The sequence below is a fragment of the Chiloscyllium plagiosum genome, chromosome 34, assembly GCF_004010195.1.
Source record: "Chiloscyllium plagiosum isolate BGI_BamShark_2017 chromosome 34, ASM401019v2, whole genome shotgun sequence".
NCBI lineage: Eukaryota > Metazoa > Chordata > Chondrichthyes > Orectolobiformes > Hemiscylliidae > Chiloscyllium > Chiloscyllium plagiosum.
The window spans coordinates 24,807,554-24,828,902 of record NC_057743.1 but is presented as its reverse complement, the minus strand read 5'-3'; the positions used below and the strand labels follow the sequence as shown (position 1 = coordinate 24,828,902).

General features: G+C 39.1%; 1 protein-coding gene across 8 annotated transcripts in view; it reads right to left on the bottom strand.

Annotated features, from left to right (window-relative positions):
- Nucleotides 1-21,349, bottom strand: part of zgc:154075 (uncharacterized protein LOC556929 homolog) — a 261,564-nt gene that overhangs the window by 126,643 nt on the left and 113,572 nt on the right. For 5 of the 8 annotated variants that reach the window (XM_043675943.1, XM_043675939.1, XM_043675941.1 and 2 more), the window contains 2 exons: nt 8,728-8,784; nt 3,897-4,027 (listed from right to left, as the gene is read on the bottom strand). The exons of 1 other annotated variant lie outside the window; for it this stretch is intronic. In XM_043675943.1, the coding sequence (XP_043531878.1) occupies nt 3,897-4,027; nt 8,728-8,784 (188 nt within the window). The remainder of the gene's footprint in view (nt 1-3,896; nt 4,028-8,727; nt 8,785-21,349) is intronic. 2 more of the 8 variants (XM_043675942.1, XM_043675946.1) reach the window with 2 other exon arrangements.

Genomic DNA, 21,349 nt, shown 5'->3' with positions numbered 1-21,349 from the left:
CGTTTGATAAGGTTCCCCATGGTAGGCTACTGCAGAAAATACGGAGATATGGCATTGAGGGTGAGTTGGAGGTTAGGATTAGGAATTGGCTGGATGGAAGAAGACAGAGGGTAGTAGTTGATGGCAAAGTTTCTTCATGGAGTGCCGTCACTAGCGGTGTTCCGCAAGGATCTGTTTTGGGACCATTGCTGTTTGTCATTTTTATAAATGACCTGGAAGAGGGGTTAGAAGGTTGGGTGAGCAAGTTTGCGGATGATACGAAAGTCGGAGGAGTTGCTGACAGTGAGGAAGGATGTGGCAGGTTACAGCAAGATATAGAGAAGCTGCAGAGCTGGGCAGAAAGGTGGCAGATGGAATACAATGTAGCTAAGTGCGAGGTGATTCACTTTGGGAAGAATAACAAAAAGATGGGGTACTGGGCTAATGGTCGGATACTTGGTAGTGTGGATGAGCAGAGGGATCTTGGTGTCCATGTACACAAATCTTTGAAAGTTGCCACCCAGGTAAATAGTGCGGTGAGGAAGGCATATGGCGTACAGGCTTTTATTGGTACCTTCTGCATAATGCTTTAGGCTTTCAGATAGAAGCTTCTAAAATTTCTTGTGGGAGCGTGGAGTAACACCCATAACTTGGGAAAGGTTTGTATGAAGCTGAAAGCTCAGTTATATGACAAATGAAGATGAGGCTATCAAAGTCTTAAAACTGGAAATTGAAGCCGCAGCTAAGTCAAAACCGATGTGGAATAGAGAAGGGAATTCTTTTTGGTTTTGGAATATTGCACTTAGAACTAAAGTAGCCATTACATTATTTTTAAATTGTGTACCCCAGTTCTAGACTTCCCAATCAGGAGCCTGTATCTGTGATATTTACCCCTTGAAATATTTTGTAAGTTTCTGAGATCATATTTCATTCTTTGAAACAATAGAGAATACGGTCCAGTTTGCCCAATCTCACTTCATAGAACAGTCTTGCCATCTAAAGAATTAAAGTCAAAAAACTGCTGATGCTGGAATCCAAGGTAGACAAGCAGGAGGCTGCAAGACCACAGCATGTCAGGCAGCATCAGGAGATGGAGAAGTCAACTTTTTGGGTATAATGTTCAGGACTGAGGTGGGTGTGAGGGAAGCTTCAGATGATCTTTTTCCACGTATGGAGTCAGCTATTATGAGGGGGCATAGCTTTAAATTAAGGGGGAGTTGGTATAGGACAGATGTTAGGGGTAGGTTCTTTACTCAGCGTGTCGTGAGTTCATGGAATGCCCTGCCAGCAGCAGTGGTGGACTCTCCCTCATTATGGGCATTTAAGCGGGCATTGGATAGGCATATGGAGGATAGTGGACTAGTGTAGGTTAGGTGGGCTTGGATCGGCACAACATCGAGGGCCGAAGGGCCTGTACTGTGCTTTATTCTTCTATGTTCTATATTACCAGCTGAACTTGGATGCTAGCTATTGTGATTCCTGCATGAGAACCCCTAAATCTCTCTATGCTGTAGCTTTCTCCAGTCTTTGTCAATCTAAGTCATATTCAGCTCATTTTTTCTTCCTGTCAAAATGCACATGCTCTCAAGTTATATTCCATATGTCAAGTTTTTGGCCTAGTCACTTTACCTGTCTATAGCCTTCTGTAGACTATGCTATCACTCTCACTACACGTCATCTTACCTACTTTTATGTCACTCAAACTTGGCAATAGTACATTCACTTTAATCATCCAAGTAATTAACATACATTGTAAATAATACTGTGGCATCAACATGGATTCTTGTTGTATTCCAGTAGTTAGAGGTTGCCATCTTGAAAATGCCTCCTCTACCACAAATTATTATTTGTGGTAAAGTCTTCTATTATTTAGTAAATCTCCAACCATGAGTGACAGGTGAGGTGCCAGAAGACTGGAGGTTGGCTAACGTGGTGCCACTATTTAAGAAAGGTGGTAAGGAAAAGCCAGGGAATTATATAATAGTCAGCCTGACAGCGGTGGTGGAGGAAATCCGGCGGGACAGTATTTGGAAAGTAAAGGAATGATTAGGGATAGTCAACATGGCTTTGTGCATGGGAAATCAAGTTTCATTGAGTTCTTTGAAGTAGTAACAAAGGATTGAAAAGGGCAGAGTGTTGGACGTGATCGATACGGACTTTAGTAAGGCGATCGACAAGGTTCCTCATAGTAGACTGGTTAGCAAGGTTAGAATACATAGAATACAGGGAGAACTATCCAAATGGATAAAGAACTGTCTTCTACATTGAGCCAGAGGGTGGTGGTGGAGGGTTACTTTTCAAACTGGAGGCCTGTGACCAGTGGTGTGCCACAGGGATCAGTGCTGGGTCCCCTGGAGTTTATTTTGGATAAATGAGAGGTGCTGCATTTTGGAAAGGCAAATCACCAGGACCTATACACTTAATGGTAAGGTCCTGGGGAGTGTTGTTGAACAAAGAGACCTTGAAGTGCACGTTCAGTTCCTTGAAAGTGGAGTCTCAGGTAGATCAGATAATGAAGGAGGCATTTGGTATGCTTTCCTTTATTGGTCAGACCATTGAGAATAGAACCTGGGAGGTCATGTTGCAACTGTAGAGGACATTGTGTGCAATTCTGGTCTCCCTCCTATAGGATGTTGTGAAATTTGATCAGAAAAAATTTACGAGGATTTTGCCAGAGTTGAGGATTTGAGCTATAAGGAGAGACTGAATAGGCTGGGCCTGTATTCCTTGGAGTGTTGGAGGCTGAAGAGTGACTTTTGAGGTTTATAAAATCATGAGGGGCACGGATAGAATAAATAGACTAGGTCTTTTCTTTGGGTGGTGGGGGGGGGGGGGGGGGGGGGGGGGGGGGGGAGGAGTCCAAAACTAGGGAGTATAAGTTTAGGGTGAGAGGGGAAGTTTTAAAAAAGAGACCTAAGGGGCAACTTTTTCCATGCAAAGAGTGGGGAGTGTATGGAATGAGCTGCCAGAGGAAGTGATGGAGGCTGGTACAATTATAACATTTAAAAGACACCTGAACGGATACATGAATAGGAAGGGTTTCTAGGGAAATAGGCCAAGTGCGAGCAAACAGCTCAAGATTAATCTAGGATATCTGGTCAGCATGGATGAGTTGGACAGAAGGATCTGATTCCAGCTCTAGGACTCTGATTATAATCTATAATCTAATACCCATGCTGGTAAATTTCTGGTCAGATTACACAAGGTTGCCAAATTATCAATTGTTTATTACAATTGGAAAAACAAATTATCCTAAGATAACACCTTAAAAATACACAAGTTACACATGTCTTATGACTTGATTGCAATTGGTTTATGCTAAAAGGACTCTCACTTGATGGTAATGTATTAAATACATGCATTGAATGAGCATGACCAGCAAATAGTGAGGAGACAATTACCATTCAGAATACAATGCGACTATGTTTAAATTACTGAATCTACTAATTTGGAGAGTGATGTTGGAATTTTCAAAGATCCAAGTATTAGGAATTTGCTGTTCTTACCAGAGGACAGCAGAACAATTTCCTTTCACACATAAGGTAATGTCTATTTTTTTTAGACACTACCTTTGTCCAGTACCACCCTCTCCATTAGGAGAAAGAACAGTTTACTGGAATTGATTTTTTTTTTGTGTTGACAAGTTGCTTTATCAAAGGATAAAAATCACAGCTCAGCTCAATCCCATTCTGACAGAAAGTTTACTTATGTACATTTTCCAACAGAAGTAGTTTCATTGTGATTCAGCATTAGAAATCTACCTAAACCAATAAGGCAATATAGTCAACTGTAACTAAGACCAACTAGCTCAGAGTCTGGAAATGAACCTGGGACCTTCAACCTTCAAAAGTGAAAATTTTTTAAGTGCCAAGGATATCACCTTCCATTACAAGCATGGCTTTGTAAGTTTTTTTCACCTCTTTCCAAACATCAAACTGTTGATGATGTCAATGTCATGACAAGATTTTGCCATTAGTGAGAAGGTGCTTTCCTGCTCATTTCTCCAATTCCCTCGAACGAACGAGTGAGCAAAGTGATAAAAACCAACCTAGGATAAGGAGGAAAAGCAATGATTCTCATCTCACCAATAAGACATTGTGTTTACATTCAATAAATGTCAAGATCCTCCTGGCTCTCTATTTGTTCCATATGATTTGCAGTAATCAATCAGATCAAGTATCACAATTCAGATTTTTAGATTCTTGAGAAACAAGAGGTCCAATTTTTATGCAAAGGAACCAGGTTTCCTGATTGAAAGAATAATCCAGAGAGTTTCAGAGTGCCAGCAAAGCTGTGATGGGCTAAATGGCCTCCTTAGTCAAAGAGTCAATATTACTTGTATGATATTATCTGTTGCATAGGTTTCTATTGTACGAAATTTTTTTAAAAAGGTGTTCTCTATAAGAACTCTTATAGGAAAATAACTAAAATCCAATTAAATTGTCACTTGACAAATTAGTTTACAATAGTGAAACTAGAAAAGTACTGGGAGTAATGAATTATTTTCTCGTTGCTTTTGACCCAAGCCTTGATTTAAACCTTTCGCATTGGATACTGTATATTTGCTGTGACTTACTTTAGTAGGCAACAAGTATATCTGCTGCAAAAGGAAGACGAAATAGATAACTGAAAGCAATAAGCTTGAATTAGCATTTCTTCTGTATTAAAGAAACTCATTCCAAAGAGATGAATGATGCATTCTTTTTTATTATTTTTAAGTAGGAAAATAAGTTTGCAAATGTAGCATTAAAAAGAAAAAAAATAGAAAATATCACAAGAAGAGGAAACATAGAGAAAACATAGAATCCAAACCATCCCATTCAGGAATTCAGAAGAAGAACAGAAAAATCAATCACTGGCACTGGCCATACCTATTGGACAGAAGCAATAGATTATGTAGGACATATTCCACTGGAGTCCTGGTCTATACAGGATTAGCTGAGTTACTGTCACAAGAAGATTACTACAACTCTTGGATCATGTAGGTGGATTACTTCTTCAAATAATGTATGACAATTATTCCCCAAGTTTACACCTGAAGATGTCCACTTGGGTGAGGTATCAGGGTTTGTCAGTAGGCATCGAATCCCTTACCTCTTGAGTTAAAGAAAACAGCCTTCTCAGAACAACTTTCTCAGAAATGACAAACTATATTGCTTCATCTACATTTGTTATGCCTTTACTTGTGCTAAAAGCTGGAATCATATTTGAGGCCAACTGGCACTCATGGCTGGAAAATTTGGGTATTCCTTCCTAGAAATGGATCAAGCCAGAGATAGATCCATATCGGCACTTCATCATATACTTAAAATATCTCAAAAATAGTTTTAAAAAAGTCAGGAGCCTGTTCCATTCAAATATTGTGCATACATCAACCACACCTTCCCATCTCCCTGCCAACGCCTACCTCTTTGTTCACCATCTGTCATGCATACTTGTCTCCAGAGAGAGGCAATGACACCACTGTCCACACAGTCAATTACTTATGGAACATAGTAACTTACTATAAAGATGAATCATGTGACTATATACATAACTCATGCCTCAAGTCAAAGGAGTCTGGATTTGGTACTAACACAAATTATGTCAACACAGCTGTGCAGGAGATACCTATTGCATATTAGAAGCGTAATCCTTTCGATAAGGAACTAAACAGAGACCCTGTCTTCAGTAGTAACTGATACACATTAAAGATCTCATGGAATTAACTGAAGAATAGCTGGGAGTTCTTCTAGTGTCTTGCACAATATCCTCATCTCAGCCAACCCCACCAAAAAACAAAACCAAATTACATCAAGTGGTACAGAAGGTTGATAAAGAGGAAAGCTTTAGGTATTATTAAACACCTGGTCAGGCATGTTATGACATACCTCTAGAGCCTATGGGAACCCAGGCATTCTCCCTCAGTCAGCAACATAGCACTGTGCCACAAGAACAAAAAGGATACCTTGACACTGACAAAACGAATTCAAAATATTTTGTACATTTTCAGTTAAATATTTCTCAAGAGGGCAGGAAGGGGGAGTTTAAATCAACAGCATTATCTAAATCTTAATACTGAATTCTTCTTAGCTGGAAATTGATACCAGCTGTTTTTTGGCCAAATTCAAGCAAGTCACAATATCTTCCAGAATGCATAATGAGACCTTGAAGGATTAGAAACAAAAATTTGCACATTTACACTGCAAAAAAAAAACTATTGTCTGCAATATTAGTTTATAATCAATTAATTTACAATTTGTACTGTGCCTATTATTTTGACTGATCTAATGAAAACTTGAAATAGACAGATTGTGGTCCAGTAATGTCACAAAAACATTGTAACTCATTAATATGAACAGTAATAAATCAGCATTTGAATTAAGAAAACAAATGTTTTAAAATATAACAACATGAAGTGCACAACACAACTGAAATTAACATGAAAAGAGGAAAGAAAATGAGTCAAATGTGCTCAATGTGAAAGCTGTTTTGACAATATGTTATAAAAATCAGTCATGTTTCATTGTCAAAGTGAGTAAAACATTTTATCATTGCTGGGATAAAAGTGTTAATCAAATAAGTTAAAATCATTCCATTTTTAACCACATTTTACAAAATAATTTTCGTGATTAAAAATGTTCAAAGAATGACCCACACACTAAGATTTTTTTTCAAAAAAATTTATTTGCTTAAACTCAAACTGGTGAAGTAACTTCATGAGAAACTCCTAGCTAAATTGTGAAAGAATTATTCAGCTACCTTATTTCAAGAAGATCAACACATACTTGAATATAAAAGTGGAAATTGAAACTTGATAAAATTATTAATTTCAAACAAAAATTGTGTGATATCTCATATGATTTTCACATCTCAAACACAAGGAAAATTACAATTTCTCTTTCACACTTACTTGAAGATGCTGATACCAGTTAGGATACAATACCATTGGCAACACATTTCAGTAAGTTACATGGTGGCATATCACATCCAAATCCAATTCTGTCCTCATCTGACATCCACATAACAGAAGGGGCTGCTGGAAATCATCAGGAGGTGAAAGTCTGCATTTCTTTTTCTCTTTTTAAGTCTGGAGGCTGAGATCATGACAGCACTCCAGTGGCATCCCAGATGAGATTATTAAATAAACAACAGAGCAGGATTACATCTGGCACCTTCCTGGTCTGTACCACATTAGTTGATGCATTTGTCCATTAAGGTATCAAAGAACCACAACACCTATATGGTCATTTGTCTGTCATATGTGCAAGAGAATTTATTATTCTAACAACAATATAACGAGATATTGTCAGATAAATCTTTACTCAAAGATGTCATTTCAGTTATATTTATTTTGAAAATCATTTTTGTGGAATAAAGTAGGAAGCTGGTTATTACTTATTAAAAATGTTAAAGCAGAAGATACTGGAAATAATTAGCAGGTACGCAACTTCCTTGGGAGAGAATTAAAACAGATTATTATCAATCTGAAATATTTACTTTGCTTCTGCCTGACCTGGAGTATTTTTCACATTTTTTGCTTATATTTCACATTTCCACCATCCATCACGTTTTGGAGTTGGATTCATCAAGAACTGGTTGCATACTGCAGTAACATATCTTTTTCAAGTAACACGTGTACAGTATTGGGATAGCAAAAACTAATCAGAAATAAATTGAAACAAATCCCATCATTTATAATTACTGAGACAACATCTACAGAAAGTGTACAATAATTTGAAACACTCCCTCTAATTTACTAATGTACAGGTTGTGATAAAAATTTCAGTTTTTTTTAAGCTTTTGGGGAGAAGACACTATCAAGATTCTTTATGTAACTTTGCTGCTCACTGCAAAACATACCAAGATTTAGAATATTTTAGGTCAGAATATTTTAGGTCATATTTACAAATGCCTTTCAAGAAATTATTTTCATGTAGATATTTTTGGGAGCGAACACAATGTCTTGTGCTTACACATCCTTTTAAGAATTAGTGGCAGTCGAAGAATAATAAGTCATTTTTTGAGATTTTGCTATAAGCAGAATTCTTCACAAACAAATTGCAGCTTTTTTATAGAAGTTCTAAATTTGCACAACAAATTGTCAAGCTGCATTTAAGAAGGTAATGCACAATATTGTCACCTAAACAGGCAAGTCAATTTGAGTTGTGTCTATAAAGATTACTGTACATATGTTAATTCTGATAAAGATATGATTCTTACCGTGTTCACAACCAGGCAGACTTGTCAATTTTCAATCCGTCATCACAATATGACAGCAGATAATATCCATGCTCAACCAACAACTGTTTCATAAACACTGCAACAGCTCCTGCTATCATCTCCATATCCAGTTTTCATCATATGAAAAAAAACCTACACCAAGTGAATTGGATTGGGGACGAAGGTGGTGGTGGCGTGTGGGGGGGGAGGAGAGAAGAGAGAAAGGAAAGAAGAAATTGGAGGAAAAACTAAAAGATCAAATATTAAAATGTTATGGAATATGCTTTTTAAAAGTTAGTTATTTTGCAGGCTTTTAAAGAAAAATGTATTTGATATCTTACAAAGTGCATTTTTAAAAAAAAATTGCTTGGTACACTTTTTTTTCATGAAATCAGCTTTTCACTGAATTTGGGGACTTTTAAGTGGGCACTACTGTGTGCCAGTTGTGGGTTCAACGTGCAGGCAAGAAGGCTGACTGGCCCTTTAATGATAACGAAGCGGACACCAAACGGACGTGAGGCACTGTACTGCAATGTACTCACTCACAGGTTCCAGATGTTGTAAATGGACCACTTCTCCGATCACTCCCTGGCATAGCAGCTCCTGCATAAATAGATACTGACGTCACATGTCTTATTTGCAACTTCCAATCTACGCCCTGTCTGCCGCAGACATCACTCCCACCAGCAGCCTATCGGAGGGCGGAATGTAAATGAGACCACCGGCAGGCCGCCCCTGCACTGCAGTTCGTGTATCCCCTTCATATTAATATTCTCCCCTCCCCCTCCAAAGTAGTTACTGAAAGTGCTCCTCCTTGCGTTAGTGCTCTTGGTCGGGAAAAGGGATGGAAAATTCCATTTTTTAAAAAAACTGAACAAGAATTCAGACATTAAATAGGCTACCCAGAAATAATCTTGTCACTCAAACGGGGACTGAGTTTCTGCAGAAAACAGCCTGCGCTCATGCGCACATCGCTGAAACACCAACTGCAATTTGCTAGGTTTTTGTCCGCCATTATATGACGGTTCAGAATTACATTCTTGATTAGCCGAACCGGCAATTAAATCTATCCTACTTATGGCTTAATTTTTAAAAACGTGTTTTTGCTTACACAAATAAATACATTAGAATCGCAAATAATGTAAACAGGACTATATAAAAAGCAAGATTACGCAAAATCACTTGCACTGCAAAAATGTATTATCATAGCAGACATTGACAAAGCTGGAAGGTTTTTGTGTACTTTCCACACAAGGGAATATGAATGTCCTTTGAAATAATGTACCAGTATAACCACTGTAAAGTAACACCATTTGTTCACGAATCTACCCGAGAGACTAAGATTTATTTTAAAGTAGTGAGGGATTACACATTTTATTTCAGATCTAGAGAATATTTCATTTTTATCCCGACAATAAAGGTGCAACTTAGTTACTTTAGCGCAGACCAAGGGTTGCCTTGATGTTTGTTACTGATTTGTTTTATAGGGGCCTTTTGCGAAAGGAAACACTTTCACAATCACTGGCTGTCTCAAAAGACTTGAAGGAGAAAGTGAGGGCTGCAGATGCTGGAGATCAGAGCTGAAAATGTGTTGCTGGAGAAGCGCAGCAGGTCAGGCAACATCCAAGGAACAGGAGAATCGACGTTTCGGGCATGAGCCCTTTTTCAGGAAGAAGCCCTTCCTGAAGAAGGGCTTATGCCCGAAACGTCGATTCTCCTGTTCCTTGGATGCTGCCTGACCTGCTGCGCTTCTCCAGCAACACATTTTCAACTCAAAAGACTTGAAGCCAATTAAGTACTTTTGAAATGTAGTCAACGTTGTAGTGGAAACATGAAGTTTAAAAATTAAAATTGGACTTCAAGATATTTAGGTTACAAATGAATCCAAACATTCATTTCTAAATTTTTGGAACTTTGCGCTTATATAAGATTCTTCTTATGTTTAGCCTTTAGTTGTCTTCCAACTCCTAAAATAGGTATTACTGCCAGAAGGTACATGTGGCGGTATAAAGAAAAATCTACATTTATATAGCATCTTTCAAGACCTCAGGATTTTCGAAAATACTTTACAATCAACAAAGTACTTTTGAAGCATTGTGATGTAGGGAAATGAATATGGGGAGGATACATTATGTAACATGTTACAATAAAAAGGTGGCACATAACATTTTTTTTTAAAATTCCAAATGAGATGTTAGCTACCTGACAAAAGAGCAGCACTCTAAAGCTTGTACTTTCAAATAAACCTAATGTACTATAACCTGGTGTCATATCATTTTTAACTTTGTCCATCCCAGTCCAACACTGGCATATGTTAAATTCTATGAGCTACTGATGTATCAGTTAATTATCTTTTGATTGAAACCACTGCTAAAAACAAACAATATGAAATACAGAAATAACCAAGAACTTAGAGCTAGTTTAGTCTAGAAATTATCCATATTCTGAAGACACAAATGAAAACATCAGAAAGTCTGGCTATTTCTAGCCATGTTCTTCTTGAATCTCGCAAGCTTACATTCAGGTGCACCAAACTGTATATCTTGTCTATTGGGAGCCAGTACCACTAGCAAGGGCCTCAGTGTGGTATAACAGTAGCTAATAAGGAGCAGCTATAAACATGAGCAGCTTGTGACTGGATAGTTATGATGGGCCTGGCTTGTCTGTTGTTAAGATAATGACTAATTTCATTACAAAGTAATCAAATACGTCCGAGCTGAGAAAACACATCGTGGAAGATATGAGATGGTGGGATTATATAGGAGATGAGTGTCAACAGGCAGACAGCTGTATAACTGGCAGACAAGAGAGGCAGTAATGTCTTGTAATGTCTCTAGGCAGCCTAGTTTTGATGACAGACTGACTGGGTATCTCAAATACTGCAGTCACGCCTGACTAAGATTAGTTGTTCTTTACCAGTTATTTTATTGCTCAGTGCCTCTCCTTTCTCGTGTATCCATAGCATGAGTCGTTTATTAATATATGACAAATAACAACATTGCAGCAGCTATTTGAAAATTTGATAGCATCTTTTTAAATCTTTAAACCTAAATATAGGTTTGAACAAAATGCCTATAGCATATCTACTTTTGGGTTTGATTAAACTACTCTGGGATTTTAAATAAAATTAGCTCCTTCATAGTTCAATGTGTGAAACTATAACCTTATGTGATATTTCAGCCATAATAGCTACATAAATCTTAAGGTGAATCCTTGATCTGTAGTAACAATGACCTTTTGTATTTTTATAGCAGATTCAATCCAAAAAAGCATCCCAAGGAACTTCAAAGAGGCACAGACAAAAATGGACTCCCAATTAAATCAAGTGAGATGGATATTAAAGTAGGCCTTAAGGAACAATAGGGAGGTGGAAAGCTGGAGAGGTTTTGAAATGGAATTCCAGAGCATGGAGCCAAGAGTTCTAAAGCACAAGCAACAGAAAAATGGGGGGGGGGGGGGGGGGGGGGGGGGTGCACAAAAATCTAGATTCCGAAGAACAAAAGAGTTATGGAAGGGATGTTACAGGTTTGCAAGTGGTTAGGGTCAGGGAGTATTAGCAGTATTAAGTTAACTGATGTCAATGAGGGTAGAAAGGATATAATAATTGAGCGCAATACCATCACAATGGAATGACAACACAGCTGCTAGTTTATTTATTTTCATTGCAGTGTAACAACGAAGGAGTACCACCTACTCAGAGATGTTACCTTTAAGCTGAGCCACCAAATCCAACTTCAGCTTAATTTCATGCAAAGATCTTTTACAGTTCACTAACAACACAATTTCAGCCAATGTGCAGATTTACATTTTACCCGATATCAACACAAGCACAATAAAACACATTATCTTGCTACTAACATCATTTGCAACCGTGGGTCCTGCTGTACATAATTGGCAGTCATATTTGTCTATATGACAACAGTAATAGCACTTCAAATAATTATTTTTGTCACATGTTCTAGGACATCCAGAGATTATGATAAGGAACCACATAAAAGTTAGACAGCAGATTTTAGTTTTTGTTGCCTGGTCTGTGAGGATTCTGTAACAAAATAGTCTTCATATATAAAAAAATGTTGATAATTTTGTTGCAAATGTTTTGTCCCATATTTTGTGACCATAAACAAATGTAATAAAATATTTCTATACAAAACATTTTGCCAAAAGCCTATTTTAAGAAGACTGTATATAACTCGATATAGAATATACGTGCTGTGTTTTAAGTTCCTTGTTGCTGTCCTTAATTCCTGGTAATTGCTGCAGCTTTTTCTAATTCTTCATTTGTAAGTTAATCATCCTCAACTAATTACAGCAACAAAACCAAAGTTGCTGCAAATACAAGGAAGCATTGCATGATGAAGTGAAATTAGTGCAACCTCTCAGGATTCAGAATAATCTTATTCAAACCAAAAACACACATCAAAGAACTTCAAAGTGCTTTGCAAGTAACAAATCAAAAACACTTTTCTCACAGTTCCAAAAAGCTGTATTACCAAATGAAATTCTGTGGTTTTTAATATATAGCTTTGGAAATTACTTCTAAAATCCATAGTCATCAGACTGTCTGACAGAGGAAAACTATTTTTTTGTATTTTTCTGCCTTGTTTTGAGAAGGTCTAAAGTGCTTCTTAGCCAATTAAATAATGATGTAAGACAAATTCAGTCTCAGAATTGTGCATGAATTCTCATAAACAATGAGATAAATAATACAACTCCAAATTTGTTTTAGTTGTATTGGTTCAGGAATAAATGCTGGTCAGGGCACTAATTAACTCCCAAGTCCTCTTTAAATAATATCATGAGATTTTATCTGACCACCAGAACAGGCAAACAGAGGAAATCAATACTAAGTTGAAAAATCTTCTACATTCGGTGCTCAAGTGCTGAAAGGGTCTAGAAACTATGAAATTCTGCCTCCGATCTTAGACCACAATACTGAGTTAATAATTGTTAGTCCTCTTGAGCTCCATTCTACACAAACACAGTGGCTACAAGCACAGGTCAGAGGATAGGAATACAGTGGAAAGTAACTCACCTTTTGACTCCCAAAATCTGTCATCTACAAGGCACAAGTCAGCAATGTGATGGCATACTCCCCACTTGCCTGAATAAATGCAGCTCCAAAAACACTCAAGAAGTTTGCTACCATCCAGGACAAAGCAACCTGCTTAATTGACACCACATCCATTCCCTCCACCACCAACACTCAATAGCAGCAGTACGCACTATCTGCAAGATGCACTATAGAAATTCTTCAAAGATGCTTAGATATCACCTTCCAACCACGACTGCTTCCATTGAGGAGGACAAGGACAGCAGGTAATGGGAACACTACTACCTGCAAGTTCCCCTTCAAACCACTCACCATCCTGATTTGGAAATATATTGCTGTTCTTTCACTGTCACTGGGTCAAAATCCTGAAATTCTGTCCCTTTGTGGGTCTACTGACAGCACATAAATTCAACGGTTCAAGAAAGTATCTCACCACCACCTTCTCAAGGACAACAAAGGATGAGCAATAAATGCTGGCCAGCCAGCAATGCCTATGTCTCCCAAGTGAACCAAAACTTTTCCAAAACTCCACCATCTGTTTTCAGTAACAAAGGAATCACTTAAACAGAAATAAAATGTTGTGAATGTTGGAAATCTGAAGCAAAAACAGAAACTGCTGGATAAAGTCAGCAGGTCTCACAACATCTGTGGAGACAGTAACAGAGACTTTTCTTTACAGATTTAAAAAAAGAGTCAGATCAGACTTAAAACGTTAACTGTTTCTCTCTCCACCAGTGCGCTGTCAGTTCCGTTGAGATTCTCCAGCATTTTCTGTGTTTGTTTCAAACAATTTATGATTCATTTTCACCCCTGTCCTTTCTAATCTTCATTGGGGGCTCCTAAGGGTTGTCAAAGTAATCCCACCAAGCAGCAGCAACTTCAAGAGAGATGGGGAATAAATGGGAACTAGTCCAGATTTTGGCTTTAAAGTTTACAAATACCTTAAACATAAAAAAGCATAAATTATAGAAGTTCATATTTTCCAGTATAAATAAATGTAAAGTATACAAGTGAGTGTAAAAGCATACATTCTAGCTTACCTGAGCTCAGAGTTTGGTTTGGCTGGAGGAGTCTCACCACTGGTCACAGAATCAGTGGGGAAGACCCATTCGATCTGTGAGGGAGACCCAATGGGAGTACCCTTCAGAAACTTAACTGACCACTTGGTTGCTTTCCCTGTGATTAAAGTCTCCAGTGGAGGAGGTCTCACCTGCCAAGAGTCATTTACCGGAGACTAGCAGATCCTCACACTGCTGGTGCCAAGTGCTAGTAAGAATAATTGCTTCTGGCCTCACTGCAATCAACTATGGCCTAGGATCATGGAAGTACCCTAGGTTGCAGGTAAGTAAAGGCAGAATGGAAACTGCAGGAGAGGGATGCATATGGAATTTTTAGCTTGCAGCAGCAATCTCTCTCCCTAGTACTGGGTCTCTTGATCAGGAACCGACCCTATGGCTACACAGGACTCCCCTGGGAACATGCTGGCAAAACAGACAGGTTTTGCTGGACAGACTTCCGATAGTATGGAAGACCCACGTGGAATCCATTTAATCCCTGAGTCATCATTACTGTGGCTTCTGGGCAATAGACCTCAATGGGCTCATTAGCAAACCCAATGACATCTTGCCACTGGCAGCCAGGAATCCTGTGAAAATCCCTCCTTGCACCAAGCTAATCAGGCAATGTTTCCCTACTGCCAGGAGATTGATACTGGGGAGCTACCATGATTTCTGCTCCAGCCTACAATGTCAGTGGTTTCATCAGGCTGCCTCGAGTGAAATACAGCGGGATTCCTTACTGATATTAATGGATCATGTCATGGCAAGCAAAGCAGCAGATTACACATTTATTTTTCAGATCCTTACTTCGTTTCTCCTCCAATATGCCTTGAACCATTCATCAATCAACTGAACTGGTAAATAATCTATTTTCAAATATCTGTGGATGCTGCTCATGAACCCACCACCAGGAGGTGTTTTCAGAACAGTTCATTGTTGGGTAAGCCCTTTCTAAAACTTTACATTTTAATTTGGAAGACATTTACAAAGTGCCTTATCATGGCAGAGACATATCCTACATTTCTTTTGACAGAATTAACTACATTTTCTTTTACTGTATCTATAAATGAATCAATCATTTCACATGCAGAAATATGTCTCAGACAGAAATCAGATGAAAAACCAGTAACTGTGCTTGTAAGTAATACTCCTCACTTTTAGTTGCACATGATTCTTAATGTTTCTGTGTACTGTTATAATGAGCAAATGGGACCTAGATTAAATTTATCAAAGGATAATACCTCCAATAGTGCAGCATTCCCTCTGTGCTTTAGTAGAATGCTGACCTTAATTATGGGACGTAGACTTGATTCAGGTGAAATTGTCATCCACCGAAAATCTTGCCTTGCAGATTCAGAACTTAGAAACTAGAAAATAAGTGCAGGAGTAGGCCATTTGACCCTTTGAGCCTACACCAACATTCAATGCAATCATGCTGATCATGCAATTTCAATATCCCATTCCTGCTTCCTCTCCATACCCCTTGATCTCTTTTGCCCCCAAGGGCCATGTCCAACTCCCTCTTGAATGTAACTAATATACTGGCCCCAACAGCTGTATGTGGGAGAAACTTCAACAGGTTCACAACTCTCCGAGTGAAGAAATTCTTCCCAATCTCAGTCATAAGAGTCATAGAGCTGTACAGCATGGAAACAGACCCTTTGATCCAATTCATCCATGCCATCTAAATTAATCTAGTCCCATTTGTCAGCAATTGGCCCATATCCCTCTAACCCCTTCCTATTCATATACCCATCCAGATGCCTTTTAAATGTTGCAATTGTACCAGCCTCCACCACTTCCTCTGGCAGCTCATTCCATACACTCACCACCCTCTCCGTGAAGAAGTTGCCCCTTAGGTCCCTTTTATATTTTTCACCTCTCACCCTAAACCCATGCCCTCTAGTTCTGGACTCCCGCACCCCAGGGCAAAGACCTTGTCTATTTATCCTATCCATGCCCCTCATGATTTTATAAACCTCTACAAGGGCCACCCCTCAGCCTCGATGACACTCCAGGGAAAATAGGCCCAGCCTATTCAGCCTCTCCCTATAGCTCAAACTCTCCAACCCTGGCAACATCCTCGTAAGTCTTTTCTGAACCCTTTCAAGTTTCACAAAATCCTTCCTATAGCAGGGAGGCCAGAATTGCATGCAATATTCCACAAGTGGCCTAACCAATGTTCTGTACAACCACAACATGACCTCCCAACTCCTATATTCAATGCATTGAGCAATAAAGGAAAGCATATGAAATGCCTTCTTCACTATCCTGTCTACCTGCAACTCTACTTTCAAGGAACTATGAACCTGCACTCCAAGGTCTCTTTGTTCAGCAACACTCCCCAGGAACTTATCATTAAGTGTATAAGTCCCACTCTGATTTGTGTTTCCAAAATGTAGCACCTCACATTTATCTAAATTAAATTCTATCTGCCACTCCTTGGTCCACCAGCCCATCTTAAGGTCCCGTTATAACCTGAGGTAACATTATTGGCTGTCCACTGCACCACCAATTTTGGTGCCATCTGCAAACTTACTAACCATGTGTTTATATGCAAATCATTTTTATAAATGACAAAAAGCAGTGGACCCAGCACCAATCCTTATGGCACTTTGCTAGTCATAGGCCTCCAGTCTGAAAAGCAACCCTCTACCACTACCTTTTGTCTCCTACCTTTCAACCAGTTCTGTATCCAAATGGCTAGTTCTCCCTGTGTTCCATGTGATCTAACCTTGCTAACCAGCCTACCATGTGAAACCTTGTCAAATGCTTTACTGAAGTCCACATAGAACACATCCACCACTCTGCCTTCATCAATCCTCTTGGTTACTTCTTCAAAAACCTCAATCAAGTTAGTGAGACACGATTTCCCATGCACAAAGTCATGTTGACTAGGCTAATCAGTCCTTGCCTTTCCAAATATATGTAAATCCTCAGGATGCCCTCCAACAACTTGCCCACTAATGATGTCAGGCTCACCAGTCTATAGTTCCCTTACCACTTTTCTTAAATAGTGGCGCCATGTTAGCTAACCTCCACTCTACAACCACCTCACCTGCAGCTATTGATGATACAAATATCTCAGCAAGGGGCCAGGAATTTAATTCCCTAGAGTTATAGAGATGTGCAGCATGGAAACAGTCCCTTTGGTCCAACTCATCCATACTGACCAGATATCCCAACCCAAACTAGTCCCACTTTCCAGCACCCAGCCCATATCCCTCCAAACCTTTCCTATTCATATACCCATCCAGATGCCTTTTAAATGTTCCAATCATACTAGCCTCCATCAGTTCCTCATTCCACACATGTACCACCCTCTGCGTGAAAAGGTTGCCCCTTAGGTCTCTTTTATATCTTTTCCCTCTCACCCTAAACCTATGCCCTCTAGTTCAAGATTTCCCCACCACAGGGAAGAGACTTTAAGTGTATTTATCCTATCCATGCCCCTCATGATTTTGTAAACCTCTATAGGGTCACCCCCCCAAACTTTGACGCGCCAGGGAAAACAGCCCTAGCCTATTCAACCTCTCCCTATTGCTCAACTCCTCTAACTCTGGCAACATCCTTGTAAATCTCTTCTGAAGCCTTTCAAGTTTCACAATATCCTTTTGATAGGAAGGAGACCAGAATTGCACGCAATATTCCAAAAGTGGCCTAACCAATGACCTGTACAGCTGCAGCATGACCTCCCAACTCCTGTACTCAATACTTTGACAAATGAAGGAAAGCATACCAAATGCCTTCTTCACTATCCTATCTATCTGCATACCTCCATTTTCAAGGAGCTATGAACCTGCACTCCAAACTTCCCACAAAATTCTAAGGTATACTTGTTCAGCTTCCAGGGGAATTTATCCATCTTTATGCATTTTACGACGTCCAGCACTGCCTCCTCTGTAATATGGACATTTTTCAAGATGGCACTATTTATTTCCCCAAATTCTCTAGCTTCCATATCTTTCTCCACAGTAAAATCTGATGCAAATTACTCGTTTCTTGAATGGCTTACCCTTTATTCTTAGACTGTGACCCCTAGTTCTGGACTTCCCAACATCAGGAACATTCTTCCCACATCTAGCATATCCAGTCCCATCAGGATTTTATATGTTTCTATGAGATGCCCCCTCATTCTTCTAAATTCTAACAAGTACAAGCCCAATCGATCCAATCTTTCCTTATATGTCAGTCCTGCTATCCCAGGAATCAGTCTGATGAAACTTCGCTCTCTCAATGGCAAGGATGACCTTCCTCAGACCAGGAGACCAAAACTGCACACAATGCTGAAGGTGTGACCTCACCAAGCCTCTGCACAACTGCAGCAATACATCGTTACTCTGATACTCAAAATCTCTCACTATGAAAGTCAGCATGCCATTAGCTTTCCTCACTGCTTGCTGCATTTGCATACCAAGTCGCTTTGCTGCACTTGCATGCCAAGACACACGGGTCGCCTTGTATCTCATCTTTTCCTAAACTGCCACCATTCAGATAATAATCTTTCTTCGTTTTTTGTGACCAAAGTGGTTAACCTCATATTCATCACATTATATTGCATTTGCTAAGTATTTGCCCACTCAGCTAGTCTGTCCAAGTCACCTTTGAAATATAATTTCACAAACATCAGTGCAACTTGCCTGATCTGTAATTCTTCATTTCTGAGCCTGAATAGTGAATGTCATCAAGCTGTTTATATCATCTGGAGAAATCACAGATGAATTCGATCTTATTTGCAATTGGCATCTTCACACAACATTCATTGTAAACCCTCAGATGCTGAAGTACATCAATTCTCATTATCTGTGGAGGATGGAGGCATGGACACGGATAACAAAAAATGTGACTACCACTAAACCTCCTATCTATTGTGAAGGACCATGTGATCAGAATGGACAAGTCAACAGGCCAAAAAAAAAAAAGAAATTGGGTCTGGGGCTGTCCTTTAAAGTGTGTGGATAGCGAATCCATGATAACGCAGAGTGAGTATAGTCTGTGCCAATATGCAGCAAAACTTCGAAAACACAAGTGCCAGGCAAAATATTATCTTCTATAAATGAGAATCTGTCTAGCTCTGTTTCACAGTCAATGCCATTATCATAGTTGAACCCTCTATTATCAACATCCTGGGTTACTATTGATCAGAGACTGAACTGGACCAGTCATATGAATACTGTGGCTACAAGAACAAGTCAGAGATTGGGCAGGTAACTTATCTCCTATGTCCCCAGTACCTGTCTACCATCTACAAAGGACAAGTCAGGAGAGTGATGGAACACTTTTCAAGGGCAATTAGCAATGGACAATAAAGGATGGCCTGAATAGTAACCACCTTGAATGGTAATCTGAAGCAGGTGCCCAGTCTAACTTTTTCCCTCAATCATCTGGGAAACTAAATCCCAAAACATGATGACACTAATATTAGTCACACTGAGTTCAATAGATTAAAAATCAAACATTCCTTGTGAATGTTAAAAGCACATTGTCATATCCCAAGTGTATTCACCCACTTTCCCAACTGGTGAGACCCTAATTGTTTTTATCTCTGTCAATTGAACATGTTTAATACGTGATAAATGCATCTCCTTGTAAATAAATATTTCTGTTCAAATGAACAAAGAATGAAAACCACCACTTCTAAATATTTTTGACAGTGGTCTTGTATATGTGAAAGCCATTAAGTCAGAGGTTACACGTTTTCTTGTCATAAGAACATAATACATAGATTCTGGAGAAAATAACATGGCCCATCAGGCATCTTCCACCATTCAATATTTTCATAGCTGATCATGGGCTTCAATTACACTTTCTCAATCACTTGTCATAGAATCATAGAAAAGTACAGCACAGAAAAAGACCCTTCGGACCAACTTGTCCACGCTGACCAGATAACCCAACCTAATCTAGTCCTATTTGCAAGCACTTAATCCCTATTCCTCTGAACCCTTCCTATTAATATACCCATGCAGATGCCTTTTAAATGTTGTAATTGTACTAGCCCCCACCACTTCCTCTGGCAACTCATTCCATAAATGCACTACCCTCTGTGAGAAAAAGTTACCCCTTTGTTTCCTTTAAATCTTTCTCCTCTCACCCTAAACCTATGCCCTCTAGTTCTGGACTCCCCTACCCCAGGGACAATATCTTGTCTATTTATCCTATCCATGCCCCTCATAATTTTATAAACCTCTATAAGGTCACCCCTCAGCCTCTGAGGCTCCAGATAAAACAGCCCCAGCCTATTCAGCCTCTCCCTACGGCTCAAATACTCCAACCCTGGCAATATCCTTGTAAATCTTTTCTGAACCTTTTCAAGTCTCACAACATCCTTCCAATATGAGGGAGACCAGAATTGCACACAATATTTCAAAAATGGCCTAACCAATGTCCTGTACAGCTGCAGCATGACCTCCCAATTCCTATACTCAACGCTCTGATCAATAAAGGAAAGCATATCAAAGCCTTCTTCACAATCCTATCTACTTGCAACTTTACTTTCAAGGAACTATGAACCTGCACACCAAGGAATCTTTGTTCAACAACACTCCCCAGGACCTTTCCATTAAGTGTATAAGTCCTGCTAAGATTTGCTTTTCCAAAATGCAGCAGCTTGCATTTATCTAAATTAAACTCCATCTGCCATTCCACAGCCCATTGGCCCATCTGATCAAGATTCTATTGTAATCTGCTGTCCACTACATCTTCAATTTTGTTGTCATCTGGGATACAGAACTGGCTTGAAGGTAGAAGACAGAGGGTATGGTGGAGGTTGCTTTTCAAACTGGAGCCCTGTGACCAGTGGTATGCCACAACAATCGGTGCTGAGTCCACTGCTTTTCATAATTTATATAAACGATTCATATCCATTGATTCCCTGAGAGATCAAAAATCTACTGCAACCTTAAATATATTAAATGATGGCATATCTACAAACCTCTGGATCAAGAATTCCAAAGATTCACAACACTTTAAATAAATTCATTTAGTTCCTAGATGATTTGCCCCTTCTAAACTGTGCCTTCATATTCTAGAGCTACAGCTGTGACTTAGAAATTCA